At 35.5% G+C, this 26938-nt stretch overlaps 1 protein-coding gene across 1 annotated transcript in view; it reads right to left on the bottom strand.

The window, feature by feature from the left end:
- Window positions 1-2614: 2614 nt before the first annotated feature.
- The window catches only part of LOC145296958 (guanine nucleotide exchange factor C9orf72-like), a 29129-nt gene continuing 4805 nt past the window's right edge, over window positions 2615-26938 (bottom strand). The window contains exons 3-8 of the mRNA XM_080143181.1: window positions 26787-26915; window positions 25330-25452; window positions 21637-21830; window positions 19079-19139; window positions 15403-15527; window positions 2615-2859 (exon numbers count right to left, since the gene is read on the bottom strand). Of these exons, the coding sequence (XP_079999307.1) occupies window positions 2679-2859; window positions 15403-15527; window positions 19079-19139; window positions 21637-21830; window positions 25330-25452; window positions 26787-26915 (813 nt within the window). The 3' untranslated portion in view covers window positions 2615-2678. The remainder of the gene's footprint in view (window positions 2860-15402; window positions 15528-19078; window positions 19140-21636; window positions 21831-25329; window positions 25453-26786; window positions 26916-26938) is intronic.

The raw sequence follows: 26938 nt of genomic DNA, 5'->3' as shown, positions 1-26938 counted from the left end.
GACAAATATCGATAATCAAAATAATATCCTTGATAAATATCGATAATCAAAATAATATCTTTGACAAATATCGATAATCAAAATAATATCCTTGATAAATATCGATAATCGAAATAATATCTTTGACAAATATCGATAATCAAAATAATATCTTTGACAAGTATCGATAATCGAAATAATATCTTTGACAAATATCGATAATCAAAATAATATCTTTGACAAATATCGATAATCAAAATAATATCCTTGATAAATATCGATAATCGAAATAATATCTTTGACAAATTTCGATAATCGAAATAATATCTTTGACAAGTATCGATAATCGAAATAATCTGATGAAAGAAGACAATTTTGACCAATTCTACACAGCTTAACATCACAAGTGCATTTGAGAAGTTTTAATACCATACAAGCCAAAAGACCTAACATAAAATCACCAGTGGGTTCTTTGATGTGACAGGGGTGCGTTTGAAATGAATGTTTCTGTTTGGAGCAAAATTGAAGTATGGTACTTGACTTTTGCATTTTAAACTTTAATACAAACCTATCATTCGCTCATATAATTTTTCTTCATGCAACGCATGTCCTCAAGTTTTACTTTCATACATCATCACACTGTATCCATGCCGGATACATCTTTCCCTTTGTCGATAGTGGCAAGATTTTGCAGGTTAGTAATCGCAGGAGTTCCCTGAACATACTTTGTCCACACATAATTCTTGAAATCACACGAACACCTACCTCGCCTCATGTTCCAAGGTTATCAGTAAGTTAAAAAAAACTTTTTGACAACCGCAATAGCTTTGCCATCCAAATATATTTTATACCAGCAGTGCAGCCAGGCTTTACTCGAGCGCTATGTACTGTTCATAACTTTATGTGAATATATATATATATTACAAAGTTTGAATCATGTCTAGGTAATAGACATTTAAAATTTCAAGTGTTTAGACCCAAAATTGGCAGAGGAGTTTGGTAAAGTCTGCAAAGGTCAACTCTTTCAACTTTGACCTCTTGGCAGCCAAATTTTCGCCCAAAAACTGATTAAAAAGCTTGCTGCATTTCTGAATATCCTTTATGTAAAATTTCCAATGTTTAGACCCAAAATTGGCTGAATAGTTTGCTAGAGACCATAAAGGTAAAATCTTTTGAACTTTGACCTTTTGGCAGCCATATTTTCAGCCAAAAACCGATTACAAAATTTGCCCTATGTCTGAATACACTTTATGTAAAATTTCAAATGCTTAGACCAAAAATTGGCTGAGTAATTTAGTAGAGACCGCAGAGGTCAAATTTTTTTTTTAACTTTGACCCCAATTTTGACCCCTTAACATTTATTGTTTCGGAATCAAATCAAAAAGTTTCATCCATGTCCAAGTAACCTACATCTAAAAGTTCAAGTGTTCAAACCCCAAATTGGAGTTTGGTAGAGTTTTCAAAGGTCAAATCGTTGAACTTTAACTCCTTGACAGCCAAATTTCTGTCCGAAAAACAATTAAAAAGATTTCCCCAAATCTCAATACCCCTTATGTCAAATCTCGAGTCTGTAGACTGAAGATTGACAGAGTAGTTTGGTAGGGAAATATATGTAGACACACATACAATTTCTTTTTTAGATATATAGATAGGGAAATAATTATTCACTAGCAGGCCACCTGGCGATACCCAGTCATAAATATGCATAAATATATTTTATTTCCTGCAGATTTCTTATTAAAGAGCCATCCAATATATAGTTATGATTTCAAAAGTTATAAAATAATGACTTCGGTATCGTCCGCTAGAATTGAAACCAGAACGTTTAGCGGTTTTGCCTTAGTCATTATTTATCTCTCCAACGTCGTTACCATCTGAATTACCAATAGTTTATACAAAAAGTTTATAATTAAGTGACTTTGAACGATGTTTGATTTTGCGCATGTGCAAAAGTAACAGCTGGAGAAACATTTTATTAGATTACTCTGCCATGGTCAACCGTTTTGTTTTTAATTTTGATCCCTTAGCAGCAATTTTTGCCAACTAAAAATCAAATCGAAAGTGTGCTACAGATCCAAATACCCTATATATCAAGTTTCAACTATGTAGACAAAATATTAAGAGAGTAGTTTGGTTGACACTTTTCACACACAAGTTCACTTGAATATATATTTCTATGTCCTAGAACGTTTTAATCTTAAATTCTACGCAATTATGCAGAATGTAGAAACTATGCAAAAATAGAATTAAATGCAATAATGAAATGAAACCAATTATCTAATAAGAAACCATAAAAATGAATAAATAATGAACGTTTGTTTTTCGACGGAATATGCAAATTAGTTAACCTTCATGTAGTCGCTCGTATATCCCTGACTGAGTATATTAAGTTCATTTTAATTTTTAAATACAAAAAGTAGGCTATTTAATATCAATGTCAGAACGAAAAAAAAAAAAAAAAGCACTAAAATTTATAGATATATAGATTATTCTTATAAAGAAATGAAGCTTATTTTACCATCTTATTTACATGTGTGTTTGTGGTATACACACATATGTAAATTATATAACAATGCTGAACATCAAATCATAAAAAATGTGATAAGAAAAACTAATGCACAAACATTCAAACAAATTGTCTCTGCATATATATATATATATCTTTTTTTATTTTATTCGTGTTTTCTTTCTTTTATGAGTCATTCTATTAATTGTCCCTGTTCATTAAGTCGATATTTGTCAGACATGACAAAGGCATAAATTCCAGGCTTAAGTTTCTCAGCAACAGCCAGAACCATACGAAGGTCCCCCTCCAATCTTAGCTCATGGTCCAGGCAGAGTTTCTGGAGGCCATTCTTTAAAGGTCGACTTCCTTTGTTTCTGAAAAATGAAAGATGATGCACAAAACTGAATAAAATAAACAACGAATTATAAATTGAAACAAACGTCTAAAAGTGCAAATTTCGCTGGTCCTGACTGAGGCAATTTGACCAGAGACTTCTTTACATGCAAAATGGAGCACTCGATAGAGATTATCTTGTACAGATAAGACAACGAAAGGATAGTTCAGTGTTCATGCACACTTGTATTTATAGTAAGTCGGGAAAAGAGTTTCTGACGAGAAAGACTGAGAAAAGTGTTCACGTGTATACGTGTTGTAGGAATGTGTATACGTGTAGAGAAAGATACAAAATAGAAAGGTATGCGAACAAAAACCAAAAAATGTAAAACCAACACCAAAATCTTTCTAGCTGACAAAGTCCTGGTCAGCAAAAGAAACAAAACAAGTTGCCTTACCGTACAACCCTAAACAAAATAGTTAAACAAAAAAGGACAGCATAATATACGTGCAGAGAGGAAGCTACCGAGCCACCAGAAATTTTATGATTTTTACTGCAAAACAAGATGTTGACAGGAGATATGAATTAAATCTTAAATAAATTGATTTATAATAATTACTTTATATTAGACTAGCGGGGGTACCCGGCGTTGCCCGAGTGTTTGTTTCCGGGACGGGGGGGGGGGGTCTATGGGGGGGGTTTAAAAAATGTTATGGTAGGTAAGTAGGAAGGATCAAACCCGGAGTCATGAGTAAAAGTAGGAAAATAAAGTGTGAAAAAAAAAAAAAGAAAAAAAAAAAAGAAAAAAAAAAAAGAAAAAAAAAAAGAAAAAAAAAGAAGAAAAAAAAGAAAAAAAAAGAAGAAAAAAAAGAAAAAAAAAAAAAAAAACATCTGCAACGTTAACAGTTCGGCCACCAAGAAAAGTCCATTCCAGTTGTTTAGGAAAAAAAAAAAAAAAAAAAAAAAACACTATGGTAGGTCGGCGCGAACGTGAAAATGTAATGTGAATTGTCCAGCACCCTAACCACTACGCCACAGAGCAATGCAGCTTAGTTTTGTGATTTTAAATAACTTAACATGATAGAACTACGAAGCCAAACCGGTGTTCTCTTCTCAACTGTTCCTTGTGAACGATCTCCAAACGGTGTTAAGTGGTGGCAGGGGGAGGAGGAATTTTAAAGAGAGAAAATATTTTACCACTTCCATTGATCTTAACCGATTTTGGCCGTGACTTCTCAGCAGAAAAAGTATAGAAATCTAAGATTATCGAGGAATTTGAGAACTAATAAGCCTATAACAAACCTCAGATATTGTTCTGCCGTTTGTGCATAATGTATTTGCATGAAATATGTTGATTTTTAATCCTATTAAGGTCAAAATCCCACGGGAAAAAATGAGTTCATTTTATTTATATAGAAGATAAGAATTGCTGGCAAATATTTTTATGTATCACTGATTCTTTTAATTCAGTTTAGAAAATAATGTTTGAACAGGTAAAAGATAAAATTAAGTGAAGGATTCGACCTTCAAAACTAGTGCAGAGATGAACACAACGTAAGTAAAGTTCATTCTAACATTTAAAAGCAACTTCATCTTCGTTAGTAACGATATATAAGAGTATATGTAAATAGCTGAAAGTGTTCTTCTTTGGAAACATAGATTGGATATTAGAAAAGCTTGTTGAAAGATAGAATAGTTCAGTGTTTTTCACATTTTATTTATAGTCGTGAAGAGTTTCTGATGCGGATATGTAGATTAGACAGGCCGGATTAATAAGAAAGACTGAGAAAAATGGTCATGTGTATACATGTAGAAGCATGCGTCCGTGTATAGACAGAGGCAAAGGATCAGAGAGTACATGTATCGCACGTGGAAGCAAGTCGGTGTTTGAAAACAGCCATGTTGGCTTGTATATACTCACACTAGCCTAGGTTTGGTTTGGTTTTACGGCATATCAACCTTTTTTTTTTTGATTATTTAATGCAGAGTTCCAATTTTTAGATGTGCTTTTTTGGGGGTGGGGTGTAAAGTTGGATTGAATTAAAGTTATATTCTTTTATATAGATTTACTTTTTTCAGAAATGTTAATATTTTGTTGGAATTTATTTTTTTTAAATAGTTCTTTCATATTGTTGACATTGTAATAATTTTGCCGGATATGCGGGAGATCGCCACAATCCAAAAGAAAGTGTTTTACAGTAAAAGGTTCTTGGCATGCAAAACATTCTGGAGGGTCTTCTTTTTTTAGCAGGAAGGAGTGGGTTATGTGCATGTGTCCTATGCGAATACGGGACAAAATGACTTCTGATCTTCTGGCATCTGGTAATAGGTCTTTGATTGTGGGTTTGATCTTGAAACTTTTTTATTTGGACAGTTATTCCATCTTTCTTGCCATTTCTTCATAATGAGATTATTTATTTGTTGTTTGTAGTCAGAATGTGGAATTTTTATATTGCTTTTAAGGAGTTTTAAAGCGTTTTTGACAGCTTTTTCATTGCCTTGAATTCCAGAATGACTGGGGATCCAGCAGAATTTGATACTTTTGTTTTGTGAAAGAGTGTGTATTTTTTGTAGCAGTTTGATGAGTATTGGGTTATTTAAATTTTTATTCTTTAAGGATTCGAGTACCGATAGGGAGTCTGAAAAAATTATAAATTTGTTGTGGGTAAGGTCAGTGATGAGATCTAGTGCCATATCTAAGGCTGTGGCTTCGGCACTAAAAATTGAGGCATGGTCTGGTAGTCGCTTCTGTAAGGTAATGTTAGTGGATACGACTCCGCATCCGGTTTGTTGCTGTCTTTGGACCCATCTGTGTATATGTGCTGATGGTTTGAGTATTTTTCCTGAATGATAAGGAGTTTTTCTTGATAGGTTAGTGGATGGGTTTGATATTTTGGGAGGTTATTTAATTCAAGGATGATTTCAGGGTGTTTTAGTAGCCAGGGTGGAAGGCTTAGTTGGTTGACATTATGGATATTGGTGATTGTGATACCTGCATCTTCTACTAGTGGTTTTGTATGGAGAACAAAAGGTTTTATAGCTTTTACTTTTTGGTCATATAGATTTTGGTAATTTTGATTGAAGGTACAGTTACGGGCTGGATTTGTTGGTTGTGATTTTTCCTATCATAGAGCAAGTAATCTAGTGAATTTGCAATGCAGTCGTAAGCAGGATTGTCTGGGCAAGAGAGAATTTTGGTCAAGTATTGTAAGGCTAGTTTGTCGCGTCGAATTGATAATGGGGGTTCATTGGCTTCTACATAGAGACTATCGATGGGAGAAGTTCGGAAGGCTCCCAGCGCAAGCCTGAGGCCCTGATGTTGAACGGTGTCCAATATCTTTATATACGACTTTCTGGTGGCACCGTAAATGAAGCTGCCATAGTCTAGTTTCGGTCGCACTAATGATCTATATAACTTTAATAGGGTTTGTCTGTCCACTCCCCAATCTGTATGGGCAATGACCCATATTAGCTGGAGGGTTTTTACATTTATTTTTAAGGTGTTTTATGTGAGGGATGAATGCAAGTTTTTTGTCTAGTATTAACCCTAAGAATTTATGTTCATTTACAACAGGAATCGGAATATCATTTAGTTTTAAAAGAGGATCTGAGTGCAGTTTTCTTAGTTGACAAAAGCGCATACATTTTGTTTTGTTAATGGAAAATTTGAAGCCATTCTTAGTTGTCCATTTTTTGTATTTTGTCAATGCATTGTTGAAGTTGACGCTCAATTAGATGGATATGTTTCGAGCTGTATGCAATTAAAAAATCAACATATAGAGAGCAATCCACGCCTTGGTTTATGCATCCAACAATATTGTTAATTTTTAGGCTGAATAATGTTACCGACAAAATACTTCCCTGTGGAACTCCCGTTTCCTGTTCCTTGATGTCCGATAGGCACGTTCCTACACGGACATTGAATAGTCTATTATTAATGAAGTTTTTGATGAAGATGGGTAGTCTTCCTTTCACTTCAGCTTCTTTGAGATCTTTCATGATGCCATACCTCCATGTGGTATTGTACGCCTTTTCAAGATCAAAGAAAATAGCAGTCATATGCTTTTTTTTTGTATAAATGAATTTCTGATGAAAGTTTCTAAACGAATTAAATGGTCTGTTGTACTACGATGTTTTCGGAAGCCACATTGAAAATTAGTTATTTTGTTTCCAGAAACCAAATTAATCTGGTGTTGACCATTCTCTCCATGATCTTACACACACAGCTTGTTAGAGCTATGGGGCGATAATTGGAGGGGTCAGATGCATCCTTTCCTGGTTTTGGTATAGGAATGACTGTGGCTTGTTTCCATATGGTTGGAAGATTGCCATTGAGCCACATAGAAAGTAAATACTTTAATGGTTCATCTGGTAGTTGTTTTAGAAATTGATACGTTATTTTATCAGGTCCCTCAGCCGTGTTGTTGGCTTTTTTTAATGAATCCTTTAGTTCATGGATGGTAAAAGGTTTGTTGCATTCTTCCTCATTATTACTTTTAAAGTTCAGTTTGTTTTTTTCTGATTCCTGTTTAATGATCTGGAATTTTTTATCGTAATTTTTAAAAGATGAATTATTTGCAATAGTATCTGCAAGCAGGTTTGCCATGTCCTCTTTTTTAATTATTTTATTATTGTTTTTACAGAGGTGGTTGACAGGAGGACTGGTGTTTTTTTCTGATATTTTCTGAATCATATTCCATACAGTTTTGTCTTTGGTGGTGTTGTTGATTTTAGACACAAAATTCTGCCATGATTCCCTTTTCGTTTCGTTTATTGTTCGGCGTGCTTTAACCCTGCATATTTTAAAGTTGTTTAAATTCTGAGTAGTTGGTCGATTGTTGAATTTTCTTAATGCAGCACATGTTAAAGAGCATCTCTCCTCTTTCTCTCTCTGGCTCTTTCATACTCTCTCTATTTTCTCTCTCTGTGTCTCTATTAGATAGTAGATCGAGAGAGAGAGGGAGAGGGTGGGAGGAGGTCAGAGAGATATTTTTGTAGTAAATCCACGTTGTAGGAAGTGACGTTTCATCTAACCGGATGGCATGTGATGCTACGTGGCAAGGTTGGTGAAACGTTGAGTCTCTCAGAAAATGCCAAGCCGAGCAGAAGTCTAAAATGGTTCTCTCCTAAGTAAGGGGGGAGATGCGCGCCCCAGACGTGGGACGTGGTAGGTACCCACAGTGGAGACCATCGATGGCGACATCTGCAGATCATGCCTGGGAGAATAAAACGTTGAAAACCCAACATCTGTCTTCATCTTGTGTATTCCGGCAAAAACAACAAGAGAGCTCCACCCAGATGAAGACTCTCCCAGAGCAGCAAAACCAGGTATGAACTTCTATATATAAACACATACATCCACAAGTGTCCTAACCACCAGACAAATGGTTTAAGGGATCTTGGGTCCCGTTCTCTCGTCTCTTAACACTTGTAATATCTCTCTCTCATCGTCGTAAACTTTTTCTCTTCATTAGTAAAATGGACACGTCATCACCAGGGTACCAGTATCCCTCAAGTAAAGTGTCCAAAGTCCAAATCCGTTTCTTCTCCCTCCCTTATGTAACATATATGTTATTTGGTGCCGTTGACCTTCTTGCCCCCGCATGGGGCATATATATCGAAACCTGGATTGCCACGGACATAACGAGAAAAAGAGATAACGAGGAAAAATAAAGACAAGAAGAGAAATTGAGGAAAAAGGAGGGAGAAAAAAACGGAGAAGAGACAGTGGAATAAAAAAGAAAGAATAGTGAAAATGAAGAGAAAAAGAGAATAAATGAAGAACAGTGAAAAACGGGTAGAGAGAGAGAGAGAAAGATAGAGAGAGAGGAAGGAAGAAGAAGAAAAAATGATTCAGTTATGTGTTGAAAAAGATAGCAAAGGCATGAAGAATACCATACGCATTTAGAAGAAAATTAAACTCCAAAATTAAAAATATGCTGTGAATTTTGAAAACGACTGAAAAACAAAAGAGAAAAGAAAATTAATTTACCATATTAAAAATAAAATTGAAAAACACAGAGAAAGAAAAAAAAACGTATATATATATATATATATATTTAAATAGACAAGACAACCCAAACGAACATTTGTTGAGGCAAAGTGACATCGATGTTGTCCACAGTTTATAAACCTTTCAGTCATTTGACATTGTTGAATTTAGCAAAGCGTTACAAAAATAAGGGACAGTGAACTTTTAAATGCATTCGGAATAGCAAGATGTCATTTTAGATTTGAAAAAAAAAGAAGAAATTACACTATTGTCGAAAGTATTAGGTGAAATAAAAATGAGGTTGGTGATGTGGCATCCCTCCGGATTAATTTTAAGTAAATTATAATTATATGAATAGAATAGAAGCGGAACTTTTTTAATTTAATTCTGTGGTTAATTGTAAAAGAATAATGATTTTGTTTTAGTTTCAGAAAACCCTTGAACTTTGCTTACGTGGACAATTTGATCTGTGATAATTTTGTTGAACTTTGCTGAAAGTTGTTAGTTATAAGTGAATTAATTAAGTATATATTAATTAAGTATTATTGAATATTGTTAAGTATTGTTGAGTTGCCATGTGTATTTTTCTGTATTTCTTTTTCTGTACTTTTGTTATCTTGTATTTGTATAGCAGATGGGGGCATCGATGGTCTTGCCACGTGGTGTCAATGTAATTTATTTTTTTTAAAATAAGATGATGACAGGATAGAGGTATATCAATTATCAATAATAATTTTTGAGATAACGGGATTATGCAAGGAAAACATAAATGAGAATTTTTAAAATGGGATGATGTCGGAAGACAAAAGAATAAGGAATAAGGATTTTTTTTTATAATCAAAATACAGTAGTTGGACATGCAGACGGTTTGCTGGATTATGAGTAATGAGGTCAGGAAGTCAGTCGGTATTTATTTTAGTTTCGAGGTGGTCATGTATACATATTTTTTTTGTTTGTTGTTTTGTTCTTGTAGTTTTGACAGATTTTTTTTGTTCCGGATGCGTAAGTCGGTGGAGGGCGGTACAGAACGTCCTCGTAATAAATTTAAAAAAAAAAAATCCATATTTTGGTAGGTGCTCAGGGAAGCACGAGATAGTTAGAGAAATGGGCGATCTCTATAACTAATATGGAGAGTCGGAGGACATGTCCATTGTGTGTTGACCACACGGGGGGTAAATGGGGTAGAATAAATAAAACCGACTTGATTACTCTTGGACCAATTAAGTATAGTCATAGAGGAGGTAAATTAATTAAGAACATTTGATGTGAAATGGTGAAGGTTTGGGATGGGATTTGTTTTTTGTTTTTGTGCTACCTAGGAGTAAAGAAGATTGTCCGTAAATCCTGAGATGTAAGTAGGAGGCAGATGGACCTCGATTTTGTGTTTTATTGTTGTTCGGCTAGGAGCCGTGAAATTATCGACCACGAGTAGTGTCGACCGGGAGCAAAGGATGCTCTGGAAATCCCGAGATGGGTACGAAGAAGCCATGGGGTCATAAAGGAGTTTGACCTTGAAGAGCGCAGGGTAGCGCTACATGGCAATTTTATTGTTGTATTTATTTAATTTTGAGTTTATCGATTTATCGTAGGACAGTCTTCTTGCCAGCGGGTAGCGTATGTATTCCCTCCTTAGTTTAGTTAGTTAGTTATTAAAAATGTATGGCTTTGCCATACATTTTGATAAAAAAGGGGTGGAGGAAGAATTTTAGAAGTAAAATGTTACCCTATTGTGAATTAAAGGTACCAAATTTAAAAAAAAAAAACCATGCTGGGTGAATTTAATTGGTATTATTAAATTAAATTATTTTGGAATAGATTTGGTTGGTTTAGTTATATTTTAGGGACGTTTAGCGCATAGTTGCATTTTTTTTCATGAGAATTACAAGGCGATTAGGCTGTAGAAAGCAGTTTTTTCTGTTGTTTTATTTCTTTTATAAGCCAGGTATTGTCACAAATTAGAAAATTTGGCAGGGGAAATACTATTTTAGAGTAATGAGTACCCTGTTAAAACAATACTAGTGGTTCCAGTGAGTTGGAAGATGCCACGTAGGCCCAAGCAACAGCAATAAGTCTTGTCCAACAAAAGTCTGGCGTGCGAGGTCGCGATAATTCCTCAGGGTACGGAGCGACTGGACAGTCGGTACCAAGCCTAATCACGGGGAGATAGAAGAAAGGGAAAGATGCAGATTACGTAAGGGACAAGATAGAGCCTTATTATTTTTTTTATTTTTTTAGAGGAATGTGTGAGGAATATCTGGGTTGGAATCTTGGGACTTGCTGGGAATACGGAAAAATCACAAAGGGAAAGCTACTTAGTTAGAAATCGATGCGCAAGTAAGCTTTGGCGCATTAGTTAGGGAGTGATGATTCCGTATCTTGTCGGGTTCCAGGAACTCAAACAGGGTCCGAGTGAATCAGTGTGAAGGCATATCTTGGCTTAGACCAACCAAGGGAGTTAGTAGAAGAGCTTTGTGAAGTCCCGAAGTGGTAGATTGAATAGAACAAAGCTCCAGTAATAGGACCACTCAAAGAAAGACGTCAGGGCATTACAGTAAAAAAAAAAAAAACTGGGACTGAGGCCTATGCTGAAAGTCGAGAACGTGAGTGGGATGGTTGGGTTGGTAGAGCATCAGACTTTTAATCTGAGGGTCTGGGGTTCGAGTCCCCATGCGATAAAGCTACCACCAACATGGAGCATCCGACGTTCTGGTCGTAATTGCGATATGCTGGCCCCATTTCGAAAAAGTGATCGAAAATGGAGTCTCCATTTGTTTGGCCACGTGGTCCAAATAAAGAGCAGAGTCAGTGGAAAATATCCAACAATGCGACCGCCTAGACAAGATGTATATCTGCAAAGCTGTATCTTTGTCTAACTTGGAAGCAAGTTAATGTCGAGGAGGGACTTTCGAGAAGCAGCAGAAGGGTTGATAGTGTTGTAGAAGAGTACTGGTGCCTGATCTTTCTTGGAAAAGGGGTGAGTCCGGAAAGTGAAAGAATAAAGATGTACTTCGGACATAATTATTTTTTTTAGTTAGTTAGTTATTAAAAATGTATGGCTTGCCATACATTTTGATAAAAAAGGGGTGGAGGAATGTTAAAGAGCATCTCTCCTCTTTCTCTCTCTGGCTCTTTCATACTCTCTCTATTTTCTCTCTCTGTGTCTCTATTAGATAGTAGATCGAGAGAGAGAGGGAGAGGGTGGGAGGAGGTCAGAGAGATATTTTTGTAGTAAATCCACGTTGTAGGAAGTGACGTTTCATCTAACCGGATGGCATGTGATGCTACGTGGCAAGGTTGGTGAAACGTTGAGTCTCTCAGAAAATGCCAAGCCGAGCAGAAGTCTAAAATGGTTCTCTCCTAAGTAAGGGGGGAGATGCGCGCCCCAGACGTGGGACGTGGTAGGTACCCACAGTGGAGACCATCGATGGCGACATCTGCAGATCATGCCTGGGAGAATAAAACGTTGAAAACCCAACATCTGTCTTCATCTTGTGTATTCCGGCAAAAACAACAAGAGAGCTCCACCCAGATGAAGACTCTCCCAGAGCAGCAAAACCAGGTATGAACTTCTATATATAAACACATACATCCACAAGTGTCCTAACCACCAGACAAATGGTTTAAGGGATCTTGGGTCCCGTTCTCTCGTCTCTTAACACTTGTAATATCTCTCTCTCATCGTCGTAAACTTTTTCTCTTCATTAGTAAAATGGACACGTCATCACCAGGGTACCAGTATCCCTCAAGTAAAGTGTCCAAAGTCCAAATCCGTTTCTTCTCCCTCCCTTATGTAACACACATCGTAGCCTGATAACCTTTTTACAGTCATTATTAAACCAGGGACGATTATACTTGGTTGATGATTTTGTTTTAGGAATACATTCTTCTGCTATTGAGATAATGGTATCTGTAAAGTGAGTGATCGGGTCTTTCTCATGTTTTCCAGGTAGGAGTTTGTGTTTGCATTGTAATTTGAATTTATTCCAGTTAGCTTTTTTAAGGTTCCAGCGAGGAATTTTTGAGGTTATTTCAGGACCAAAGTGTTCTAATGTTATTGGGAAGTGGTCACTTCCACAGGTATCCATATGCACTGTCCAATTGTAATCTATAAAGATACTAGGATCACTTATAGAGAGGTCAATTGCCAAGAACGAGTTTGTAGCGGAGTGAATAAAGGTTGTTTTTTTTGTTGTTATATATGCATAGGTTGTTGTTGTTGATAATATTTTCTATAGTAATTCCTTTTCTGTCTGTGTTTGAGCATCCCCAAGTAACATTATGACTATTAAAGTTGTCTAATAATAAGGAGTGAGCGAGTTGGTTGATGAGTTTTTCTATTTCAGTTTCATCTATGGGGTCATTTGGAGGCAGGTAAATGAAGCAAATTGTGACCGTTCTATGTAGGGTGGCTATGACAGCAATTGTCTGTAAGTTAGTTTGTAGATTTATTTGGTTTTGTGCTGCGTTTTTGTTAATGAGAATGGATGTTCCTTCAGAAGCTCTATTTGGGTTATTTGTTGTGTAGTTGTATTCAGTAAAACTTTGGAGATTGATATTTTCAGATGGTTTTAAAAAGGTTTCTTGTAGGCATATTCTTGTGGGACATAGATCGGATATTAGTAGAAGTAATTCATTCCGGTTGGCTTTTATACCTCTGCAATTCCATTGGATTATTTTGTTGGCCATAGTTTAGATTTTATGTATTTGATTTCCCTTTTGTCTTGGGAATAGGGGTGTTTTCTTTTTTATGGGGGTTTAGAAGTTTTGTCTTCTATTTCCATTGTTTCCAAGGAGGTTTTAAATTTATTTTGGTCTGTAGTTCTTGTATTTGAATCATTGGACTGTTTCATGTGCATTTGAGCATTTGTGAGCTTTTTATCATTGGTAAATTCGGTTTCCATTTCCATGGCTTCTGGTTCTTTGTGTTCAATTTGTTTGTTAGCTTTTATGCTTGATTTATCTCTGCTTTTAGATGTTGAGCGAGATCGTGGTTTGGTTTTTGTGGGGGGCTGGTTTTCTTCAAGGAATTTTTCCCATTTATTGTTCTTGTCTGTTGGGATGTTTTTGGAGAATCTTTATTTTTTTGCTTGTTGTTATCTGTTTTTATATTAGAACTCTTGTGGGGGATTAAGGAACTCTGCTTATTGTTGGTATTCTGCTCCTCAGAGTTCTCGATCTTAAGTTTGGTTCTGGTTTGTTTTTTTTGTTTTGTTTCTGATCTATTGGGTGTGGCGTTTGGATTTTTGGTTTCAGTGAGGTTTTTTTCATTTCTTCAATTGTATTTATCAATATTTTGATTTGGTTGGTGAGGTGAGATTTTAAAAGCGAACATACATACATACATACATTTTCGCTTTTATATATATATATATATATATATATATATATATATATATAGATATAGATGTAAAGGATTGAAATTATAACCAACAAAATTGTAACAATTTGTGCCCATAATTCAAATGAAAGAATGATTATTTGGAAGATGTGTACACTTAATTTGTGCAGTTAACAATGAAATTGCAATTTCAAACTAATCACAGACATGGAGAATGCATTCTAGAAATGCGTATAAACGTTAAACTAAATGAAAATATATGGAAGCATCTAAAATAATGAAAATGACAGAGCAAAAAAAATATTATTTCAAACTTCAGTGTGACAGAGCAAAAAAAAAATGTTATTTCAAACTTCAGTATGACAGAGCAGAAAAAATAATGAAAATTCTATTTCAAACTTCAGTGTGACAGAGCAAAAAATAAATGCTATTTCAAACTTCAGTGTGACAGAGCCAAAAAATGCTATTTCAAACTACAGTGTGACAGAGCCAAAAAATGCTATTTCAAACTACAGTGTGACAAAGCAAAAAAAAATGCTATTTAAAACTAGTGTGACAGAGCAAAAAACAAAATGCTATTTAAAACTAGTGTGACAGAGAAAAAGAAAATGTTATTTCAAACTTCAGTATGACAGAGCAGAAAAAATAATGAAAATTCTATTTCAAACTTCAGTGTGACAGAGCAAAAAAAAATGCTATTTCAAACTACAGTGTAACAGAGCAGAAAAAATGTTATTTCAAACTTCAGTGTGACAGAGCAGAAAAAAATGCTATTTCAAACTTCAGTGTGACAGCAAAAAAAAAAAAAAAAAAAATGCTATTTCAAACTACAGTGTGACAAAGCAAAAAATAAAATGCTATTTAAAACTAGTGTGACAGAGCAGAAAAAATGCTATTTCAAACTTCAGTGTGACAGAGCAGAAAAAAAATGCTATTTCAAACTTCAGTGTGACAGAGCAGAAAAAAAATGTTATTTCAAACTTCAGTGTGACAGAGCAAAAAAAAAAAAAAAAAAAATGCTATTTCAAACTACAGTGTGACAGAGCAAAAAAAAAAAAATGCTATTTCAAACTTCAGTGTGACAGAGCAAAACAAAAAAAAAAAATGCTATTTCAAACTACAGTGTGACAAAGCAAAAAAAAAAATGCTATTTAAAACTAGTATGACAGAGCAAAAAAAATTCTAATCCAAACATTAGCATGTCAGTCGTATAGAGAAGAGCCAACTCCTCCAAAAGTCCAACAGATACTCACGTTTCATTTTCAATATATTCAATAAGACAAATTGCTTTTCTTTGAAGGTAACGCATGAAATTCGTAATGTGGGCTTCCCATACTCCATCAAGATTTCCAGATGATATTGGGGGCAATTGACGAAGCTGGAAAATAGAAATGAACAAACACACACGATATTTTAAAAGTTCATGACTCAAACATATTCATAAATAAACATATTCATAAATAAACAACATATTCATAAATAAACAACATATTCATAAATAAACAACATATTCATAAATAAACAACATATTCATAAATAAACAACATATTCATACAACAAACATATTCATAAATAAACAACATATTCATATAATAAACAACATATTCATAAATAAACAACATATTCATAAATAAACAACATATTCATAAATAAACAACATATTCATACAACAAACAACATATTCATACAACAAACAACATATTCATACAACAAACATATTCATAAATAAACAACATATTCATAAATAAACAACATATTCATAAATAAACAACATATTCATACAACAAACATATTCATACAACAAACATATTCATACAACAAACATATTCATACAACAAACATATTCATACAACAAACATATTCATACAACAAACATTCATACAACAAACATTCATACAACAAACATTCATACAACAAACATATTCATACAACAAACATATTCATATAACAAACATATTCATAAATAAACAACATAAGGTCTTATATAATTGAGATCTTAAAAAAGGAGCCAGAAGAAACTCCCTGGTAAGGCGGAGGGAGAATGTGTCTATAGCATTCACCTTTGGCAGGTTGAAATGGCTTCTCTCAAAGGAGGAAGTTTCATGGGAATGTCAAATTCACAAGCAGCTCCTAGTCGCATGTATATCCTTGTCAAAAAAAGATGACAACATTAGGTTTTTGCAGTTCTTGTAGGGAAGTGTCACAGTCCTCCCACATACAGGACTTGGTATTCCCAAATGTTCAACTATGACACTATATGGTGTCATGAATGCATGCAGCAAGGTGCATATTGCAGTGGGAGGGGAGGTGACCGGACGGGATGGTGTGAGGGAGTGCAGAGAGAAAATAGGACCAGCCGCCGATGTGTCATTGTAAGCTTGTTAGACGCAAAGCAGATGTTGTGTTGCCTCAAAAAGGGAGACAGATTTGGAATTATCTACACGTCAAAAGAGATGGTCTTGTTTTTCAAATAGAGGAAGAGAGAGCAGAAGAGTGGGGGTGTTGATGTCTGATTGGGACAGGGCAGAAATGTCTATGGGATTTTGACAAGAAAAGAGAAAAAAAAAACAAAGAATAATTGTTTTTCTCATTGTCGTTATATATCTGTTAATATGAAAGGTTGTTTTTAAGGCTTCTGTTGAGGGATATGAAGATATCTAGAGCTGATTAAAGCTGACAACTTAGAATGGGGATCAAGGGTAGAGATCGCCGCCAAGCATTGTTTGACCTAGAATGACTAATCACTCCTAATTGATAATAAGTAGAAACACCTCAGTGCAAATGGGGGTTGAGGTTTGGTAGAGATAAGCTCTAAGAGGAAGAAAGGGTGTTTGTAACCACTCTCTGAAGGAGAGGTGGGGAAAAGGGGTTGGATTTAGAAAAGGGAATTCTAAAAAGAGAAGAGTCGTAGCCAGCAAACTGAATGGCTGGGCTGATCAAGCGCTCCCGATTTGGGAGCCCTTAGGGCCTGATGTTATGATGTTAACTAGCCTGTGTTAATGGGAAATCTGTGACTTCACTAGTCGGGTCTTACATCATTTCACTGCTATAGTCAGTCATTTTAATTTAGACAGTAGCTGTTATGAAGTAATGAAAACAAATAGTTTGTTATTGTTATAAACTGGAGTTCTGTTTGTTTGTGGTGAGGACTCTTCATTTTGCAGCAAGCCGCAAGGACCAGCGGAGTGGTTGATGTACCCGGAGACTACCTACACAGGGTAGGAGACGGTTCGATTGAGAGGCAAGCGCCCCTTCATGAAAACACAGTGGGTAAGGACGATCAACAGGCCAACTTGTAACGAGACAAGGTACGATCAAAGGACACCTGCCACATCGGGTGGAATCCGACGAGGTTAAGGACACCCGGTGTGGTATCGGTACAAGCGTTATACAACTATCTGTATCTGGTTACTGGCCAAGCTCACTCAATGTTGCTTAAATTCGGTGATCCAATAAGAACCGATGGAAAAACAAGGAAAAACAAACAAAATCAATTGATTTTGTTTGTTTTTCCTTTTTGAAACAGATTCATAATTTACAATTATTGATCTTTATAATCAACATTAATATAGCTCTAGGATAAATATACCTATTGAGCTTATTTTATCTACAGTACTATGGGCACTGTTCTTTTAAAAGTATTAATACATTTATTAATACATTCAAATAAACTCTGCTCTTTAGGCTCCAGGTCTAATTCCCTCTATAAAATAAATAAATATATATATATATCCAGGTCTAATTCCCTCTATAAAATAAATAAATATATATATATATATATAATATAAAGCTGAACGTCTGTGTGTGTGTGTGTCTGGTCACGAATAGGCTCCTATATGGTTGACTATTATAGAAAACTGATCACATATAATGATAGATGTATCAAGACAGGAATGGGTATGATGATTCATTAAAATTGTGGGGTCTGCGTATGCGCCAAAGTATGGAAATAAAAAATTAAAAAATTAAAAAAAACGTTTACAAGTGTTTTTGATATAGATGTACATAATACTTTGATGAGTATGTTTTAACTTAAATAGGGATGGTATAATAAAATTGTGGGGTCTGCGTTCGCGCCTGGCCTCCATAGAATGGAAATAGGCACAAACTTTAATAAAAACTTTTCATATCTATCTGCGTAAGTATACTTTGATAATTATGTTTCAGCTTGAAGAAATATGATATAATAAAATTATGGGGTGTTCGTTCGCGTCTGACCTCCATAGAACTGAAATATGTCACAAAGTTTAACAAGGTTTTTTAATATAGATCCACAGAATATTGTGATAAGTGTTTCAGTGTGAACAGGTATGGTATAATAAATTATGGTGTTTATCTATTTTATTTTTACTTTCATCATATTTTGCTTTGGTTTTGATACCCCCAAATTCGAAGCTATCTCTTTACAACCCTTCCTTTTCATAACCTATCATACTTTCATAAATCAGTCCATTTTCTGTAGGCTATTTTTGAACCTAGTCAACGACGGGTACTTCTGCTAGTATATATATATATATATATATATATATATATATATATATATATACACACACACACACACACATTTTTTTTTATATAGTTATTGTTTACTTATTATTATATTTATTATATATTATTTATAACTAACAGTTTCCATATCATATTAAATTCTATAAAAGGTCTACTTAGTAATTGCTGCTTATTTGAGTCGTCTTACTCTCCACCAATCTCTTGTTTATTGGTTTCTATTTCCCCCTCAAGATATGGTCAGCCATACTCGACTTTTTTATGTCTCCACATATTACAGCTTTTTGATGTTCTAACGTTACTTTTAGTGGACGAAACAATTCACTTCTGTACATTCTTCCACATGGAATCTCATATAGACAGGTGTTAGTCAAGTTCACCAAACCCGCATAAGAATTCAACAGAGACGGAATCTTTACTCACCTCTTTGAGTAAATTTCTCACAAAAGATTCTCGATAATCTGTGGCAGGAATAAAATTGTTGCTGAAAGAAATAAAAGTTACATTTCAAAACTTGTGCAGAGCATAAGATTATGTACATGTGTGTGCGTGCGCGTGTGTGTGCGTGCGTGTGTATTAAATGGTACACATCTGAAAGGATTCAAAAACAAGGCTATATATATATATATATATATATATTATTTGGATTATTCAAACTACAATTCTCATTCTTGGCTTTTATTTGCACAATGACCTCCGACCTTCGAATGCATCTTTTTGAACTTAGGAAACTAAGTCATAAATCTTAAAGAATTTAGAACTACAGGGTGGTCAAAAAGTCAGGTAACATGTTAAAGGTAGAAAAAACAATATGATCCATTATATTTGTGTGATTTTTGTGTGATGTCTTTCGGCGGTCAGAGCCCTCCAAGGTCACTGCGGCAAGCGGCCTCCAGTTGGGACGGTATAAGCGGCGTCGAATCAATAGACCGCTGCACCGTTTCGCTGTCCCTCTTTACACAGACAAGCATGTGGCGTAAGCTATTGGATTCACTGCGTCTCATAGCGGTATAACCGGGGATCTGAGGTTCGTCTGGTACAGACTTCAGCCAGGTATCCAGCGCCGACTTGAACGATTCTGTTTTGCAGTTCGTGATCTCTCTGATGTTACGTGGCAGGCAATTGAAGAGCGTAGGACCCCGGGAATTTAAACTCTATTCCCTGAGCCGTCGGATCCAGTTGTCCCTGGCACTGGTTAGGGGTGGTACCACACACCTTCTGCCACGTTTTGAGATATGGTGCTGTATACCAGCGTTGGGCACCTGGTTCTCCATCATACGCCAGGTTTAGATGATTGAATATCTTTCTTGCCTGCGTTGAATCGATTTGATATTCAACGTATCCAGCAGTTGCCAATAATTCAATTGACTATAACCAGTTATCTTTCTTAGAAACGACTTCTGGATGGCCTCTAATGCTTGAATATGACCTTTTCTGTCCGGAGTCCACAGCTGACAACAGTAATCAATGTGCGGCAACACCAGCGACTTCCAGAGTGTCAGCATTAGGTTTTTTTGTCTCGTTTTGAAAGTGCGTAGAATCCAACTGGAAAGGCTCCGTGCAGTTGAACAAACTTTGTCGATCTGGGAGGTGAATGTACCATCAGAATCCAACGTTACTCCCAGATCGCGCACAGTATCTTTGGTTTTAATTAGCTTCCCGTCTTGGGTCGAGTACTTAGATGCTTCTCTCAGGTCCTTCCTTCTACCGTATTTGATACACTCGAATTTCCCGGAGTTAAACTGCATATTGTTGTCATCCGCCCATTGGTAGATAGCGTCTAGATCATCTTGGAGAGCCTGTACATCAGAAGAATCTTTTATTTGTTTAAATATTTGAGTGTAATATATAAACTTACCCCTCCTGATTTCTGGCTTTGGGGCTATGTAAAGGATAGCGTTTATGGCAAGAAGCCTGATACAATAGCGTCTTTAAAGTTATTTATTGAAGAGGAGATTGCGCGGATATCAGCTGCCATGATTACACAATCAGTGGTTAATCACTTCCAGCGATTGATAGAGAGAAATGGACGACAATTAACAAAATAAACATATTTCATGTTTGTTTCATTTTATATTTCAATGTATGGTACTTAAATATACGTGTATTGCTAATATCGTTTTTCTTTAAAATGTTACCTGACTTTTTGACCACCCTGTAGTTAAGATGATGCCAATGGTAGATTAGAGTGGCGGTCATAGTGTTAAATCTAAACATTGATCGTCGTTAAGTGCTAGGACATAAAAGTCAAAAGATATATTAAAAAAAAAAAAAAAGGCAGTAAGCTTAGTGAGTAACAACAGGATTTATCAATAGACAACAGATAAGAATTAATTAACATAGATAAAAAAAAAAAAGCCAAAGGTAGGGTTTAAATTAGGGTGCGAGGAACAACAGTACCAAAAGGGACAGAACAATGGATAGAGATATATTTAGATTTGGTTTGTGGGCATTTTAAAATTAGCAAAGAGTTTTATGACGCTGAGGATTAGCAAGGGGTTTTACACCAGTAGCAAGTAATGACAGTACACTTGACAGGAGTTCAGTTGGGTGCTTGGACCATGAGGAGTTCAGTTGAGAGCTAGATGCAGAAGAAATCAAATTGTGGTTTGGGCCATGTCCAGAAAGGTTTTGGAAATCGAGATGCACTGATGGCAACTGACTGACATGACCTCGACTGAATGTACATGTGGACTAATGTGTAGAGGGCTGATGGGAACATACACATCCAACCGATAAATGTGTAAAGCATCAGAGTGTTCTTTTTTGTTTTTCCTATATTAAACATTTCATTTTCTAACAAAATAGTCATTTAGAGACGTTAGAACTGGCATAATCAGAAGGCTAGAAGGTGAATTTCAGTTGAAATTGAGTAACCCACCAAAGATCTGGAACCACAAGTGTCGGAAAATTAGTGGTGCACGTGTAATAAGAAAACATAGATGTGATATAAGATGGAATTAGATTGAATACATCTTTACCTGATGGAAGTGTCATGGGGATGGTCGTAATGAAGACAGATGAGTTCATTCTTAAGAACCTCGTATCTATACGTCTGGTGGTCATTGTGGTGCGGAGATTGCAAGACTTTCTGCATACCCAAGTCAATCACCGTACTTGGGTACTGACAACTTAATATCTCCTTCATCAAACTATTAATGCGGCTACCAGGATCCTGAAAAAGAAAAAAGTCAGTAAGAACCTGTAATCTTGTAATACAGGGTGACCCAAAAAAAACAAAAAAAAAACATAGAAAGTATATCTAGAACATATGCTGTAGAATAGAGAAAAAAAAGGCCAAAGACTCTAGCGTTTTGATGTGATGTTTTGAATATAATAAACTAGTTATGACCAAAGTTTCATTTCATTCGGACAAAACACTAAGAAACGGGGCTTGATTAGAGTTGGGGCCCGTTTTCTTTGGGTCACCCTGTAATAGTAGGAATGTTTTTAGCATTAACAAGTGAAGCATGCATGATCCCCAGTGAGCGCACAGTGAACGAGGCTTGAAAAAAAAAAAAAAAAAAAAGACTAAATTCAGTATTTGCTCTCCGCCTTTGTCCCCAAGGCCCTAACATATTTAAATTTGAGTTCAGTCATCCCAAAAATGGAGTGCTTTTATTAGCCCTAAAAGAACCCCTGGGCACACCCAAGAGTCATCGCGAAATATAGACAAACACAATTATATAGAAATCAGTTACAACTTTTCAGAAAGTTTTATAAAAATCCAAGGCATCAATTTTTTTTAATAAGCATAAAAGTGTCAATTTTAGCCATTTTAACCTGAAAGGGACCTCTAGGGGGGCAACCAGAGTTTTCTCAGAAAATCCATTGTTACTTTTCTTACTCATATCATGTTTAATGTTTGTGCAAAATTTTTTTAAATTCCAAGGCATAGTTATTAAGAAAAGTGCAGACGGACAAGGGTGAATTTACAGGTCCACACTCCTTTTGTCGGGGAAGGGAGGGGGGGGGGGGGTGATGGACCAAAACTAATTGACATCTCATAGACAACTGCATTTTTTTTTTTTATAGGCATCACCACTTATCAAGGCCGATAGGCTACTCAAGGATAAGGGTTAAAGAGTAGTCAAAAGAACAATATAGTAATCGATAGTAATGGAAGTTCGGTAAATTTGTTAACTTAAGTGGAACGGCTCATCAGAAACTTGTTCACGTTGGACTTGAAGACAACCATATTATAGACAGCTGGAAAGCAGGAAAATGGAAGACAATTCCACATGCGTGCAGTTCTAAGAAAGAAGCTTTGATCATGGAATCTATGTTTAGGTTTAGGCCATGATAAAGAGTGGGGAAAATTATTGATAATGTTTTCAGCTAGTCTAGTGTTTCTTGTGAAAGTTTGGCGAGGGGGGACCATAGATTGAAGCTCAGTTGAACACTTTCCATGAAAATAACGATAAAGCAGAGACAAACTCGCAACATCTCTTCTGTGAGATAGAGGTTGCAGCGAAGAGAAAAGGACATCTCCCACCAGGCCACGAAGTCTATTTTGAACCCTATCAAGGCAGGACAAGTCTTTTCTAGCAGCTCCTGCCCATATGTGGTAACAGTATTCCATCTTTGGACGTATCTGGCTCTTATATAGATAGAGAATTGCATCAGCAGTGAGATATCTACTGGATCGATAGAAGGATCCGACCATTTTTCCAGCGGCCTTGGCAACAGATTTGATGTACGTATTCCATTTAAGATCAGGAGTAAAGGTCAAGCCCAGAAGCCTGTCAAAACTTGAGGCCTCCCCTATTTTCTTATCAGATAGTAGTTAGATAGCAGGATCCATATAAACGCGTGTACATTATATCTAAATTCATCTTTTGCTTTGTTTTATAAAATGTTCTTCTAATGAATGAGTGTACACAGAATGTAAATACTTTTGCATATACGTGTGACCGTCATCTATATGACGCGTGTGTATACGTATTCGTCTATGACCATCTAGCATTGTGATCGTCTAATCTAGAGTTCGTCTAGCGTCTACCGTACATTTAATTACAGTTCATGATGGGACAAGAATATACATAAATACCTTTACAACACAAAGGACAAAAAAAATTGTTTGGGGTGGGGGTCAACATCTGGCAAATTGATAACATATCTGGTCCGTCTTTTGTCTTGTTCGACGGAAAGCTGCAATAGAAATTCTTCCTCAGAAAATGACAGAACCTCAAGTTTTATTTTCGGAAACTTTATTCCCCAATTTCTTTTTTCCCCTCTAATTGGAGCCATCTTTATCTGAGGACCATCTCTGTCCCTGTCTCCTCCAACTGACTGTTTTTATATATTCAAATTAATCCTTGCCATGACGTAATTCAACTCACATTTTTTTAACATGTGACTTCAAATCACGTTTTTCTGTTTGTTAGAAACATTTTTAATCACCGGATTATTTCCTTGATTGTTCTAAGTTAACCAAAATATTTTACGAAACATTGCTTCTTTCAAAACATTCTCTTTGCACACATTATATAACATTTTACTTTTTAATAATAAGTCGCTTTTGAAAAATAAGCAAGACATCCTAATGCCACCTGCATAATCTAACAGTACCAGAGTTCTAAAAAAAAAAAAAAAAAAAAAAAGTAACTGACACATGGACAGATTATGCAGCACTAACTGCAGGAATTTAAAAAAAAAAAAATCAGCAGCATTTTGTAGACAGCTGTGTTTTCTTATTACACAATAGTCGCTCAATTAGTTGTAAAATCTTGGTGTTGTCAACAGAAGCATAGCTGCTCTCTTTCGGTAGTAACTGTTGATCATATAACAAGTCTTTACTTTTATATTATTCTTTCTTATCTATATATATAAAAGGCAAAATGTGTGTGACCATTTCGTGTATGTCTCGCAAAGGCTTCTTTCGCACACGCTCCCGGGGTCGTTACGATTACTTACAACTGTTTATATAGGTCCTATATAATAATATCTAGGATTTAGGAAAGCGTGTAGCGTATAGATTTATTTACATCGACTTTTACAAAATTATTGCTATCGTGTGTTGATTGGGCTTTTTCGTATAAAAAGCGAAACTAATTCAAAGTGAACAACGTTCTCGGCATCGCGCCGGGAAATGTCCAGAAGCAATCAGATTTGATCAATGTGGGGACAAAGTCCTCTTATATCAGACAGTAGCTAATCAGTCTGGAAAATGGGGAGCTGGTTTCCCCCTCCCCAACACATGTTGGGGAAAAAAACAGTCAAACCCAAGTTAACTGTTCTATTTGACCTAAATAATTAGGTCAAATAGAAGCAGCAGAGTTAACTTTTATTGCTACCACCTGTCAATAGTTAAATAAATAAATTCAAACGTGTTTCTTTGTATGTCGCGGTGGCCCAGTGGTTAGCGTTGCACTTTTTTTTTTTTTTAACACTTTAATTTCCAACTTTGCCTCAAGGGTTCGATCCTCAGACTCACCTACCAAAACTTTATTTTTATTTTACCCCCCCCCCCCCCGGGGAGTTTGGATTTACCCAAAACCCCACACACCTTAAAATACCCGGGCATCGCCGGGTACCCCCCGCTAGTCCTTATATAAAAGTAAAGAGACTTATAATTTTTCCATAATAGTGACTGAAATAGTTGATCTTATATAAAAACAAAAATACTCGATGCATGGGCGAATTGTGGCTCAATAAAGATATAGGATACCTACCATAACAAGACCCTGTAAAAAGAGGTCATGATGATAAGGCCACATTTTCCCGGATTCATCCAAGACTCTTCGAGAACAGAGCCGTTCCTCATCAGAGTTGAAAAGTGACAATGCATTGATCACCTGAAAGAATAACAAAGGAAGTTTAATTATCTTGGATAGCACTAGAAATGTCACTGTATCAAATTTTAATTTAATGCAATCATTATATCATTATATTCAGTTTAACATTTATTTTATATAGCATGTGTTGTATGGCTTTTAAAAATTGACTTTCTAACTAAACTGTCTCTGACCAGATTAGTATTTGTCAGAAAATATTTTTTTCTGAGAAGAGAAGACATCCTCTTTTCTAAATTATCATTAGAAAAAAAAAAAATATTGATGCGGATTAAGTATGTAATCGATAAAATTGATTGGAATTTTTTTCAAGATTGCCAATTTGGTCCATTTTTTTTTATGTCGAAAAAAAGTAAAAATTAAGTTTGTATTCATTAGTCTATAACGCACAACAAAAAAAAAGGTTTGTTACATAGAAAGGACCCTATGTCAGTAAGGATTAAACGTGTGTGAATTTTAACAAGGATCACATTAGTACATGTCAAGATGACCCTTATCTGCAAATATGAATCATACTCAAAAATAGGTGATGTAAGGACAAGATAGGAGCAACAGAGGTCAAAACATTGTAGACAAAACAAAGACGAACGATGAGAAATGGCGTCACGTTTTCAAGGAGAGAAAATTAAAATTTTCAAAAGTTCTCTCTGGGAAGCCATGTGAATAAAAAGCAGCCAAATGATACAGAAAACAATGTCTGTTTTCAAGTTATAAAGTTTAAGTAAATATTTAGTCTCTTGCTTCTTAGTTCTTTTCAAATAAAAGCATTTATGAAAACTCAGCAAAATCTCCTTGTATCTTTCATGCAGCAACGAGAATAAAAAAAAGACCTATATAAGCATGAGAATGTATGTATAAAAAATTGTTTGGCTTATTAATTGCTCATTAATGAAAACTTAACAGACTGGCTCTACTTTATATACTAGGTAAGTATAGTCTTTTATTTTAAATCTATATGCAGAAACATTCTTCGTGGAAAGAGATACAGAAAACAAGCGTATGCCTCAACCGTATGGATGGACAAAAGCTGCTAACACACATTCATCATCTCTTCTGTTCTCACCTGTCTGGTTCAATCTTCCCATCATATCACCACTTATTATGATATTCTACTTTCTACACATATCTGGCATGATAATTACTGGTTTAAAAATCAGCCGTTTCTTCCACAACTCACATGGATCAAATCTTAACTTTGCCTAAAAGGCACTTGATATCCAAAACAACCTAATCTGGTATCAAATCATTATTTTACACAGGTTATTAAAATAATTTGTCAGTGGAATGCCACGTTTCACCTCTTACCAAAAATTTGTTTACGTTCAAACCAAACTTACCATATTGATCCTCTTGACATGTTTACCAATCACAACGCTTCGCCCGAACGTCATCAGATGGGAAGCAATAGCCGTTCTCAAAAAGTCTTCTTCGATATTGTGTGATGGACTCAAGATACCATCACATACCTGGATTATAAGTTTTAAAAATA

Source organism: Euprymna scolopes, chromosome 17 (genome assembly GCF_053919585.1).
Source record: "Euprymna scolopes isolate OS-2025 chromosome 17, ASM5391958v1, whole genome shotgun sequence".
NCBI lineage: Eukaryota > Metazoa > Mollusca > Cephalopoda > Sepiida > Sepiolidae > Euprymna > Euprymna scolopes.
This window is presented reverse-complemented; position numbering and strand designations above follow the sequence as displayed.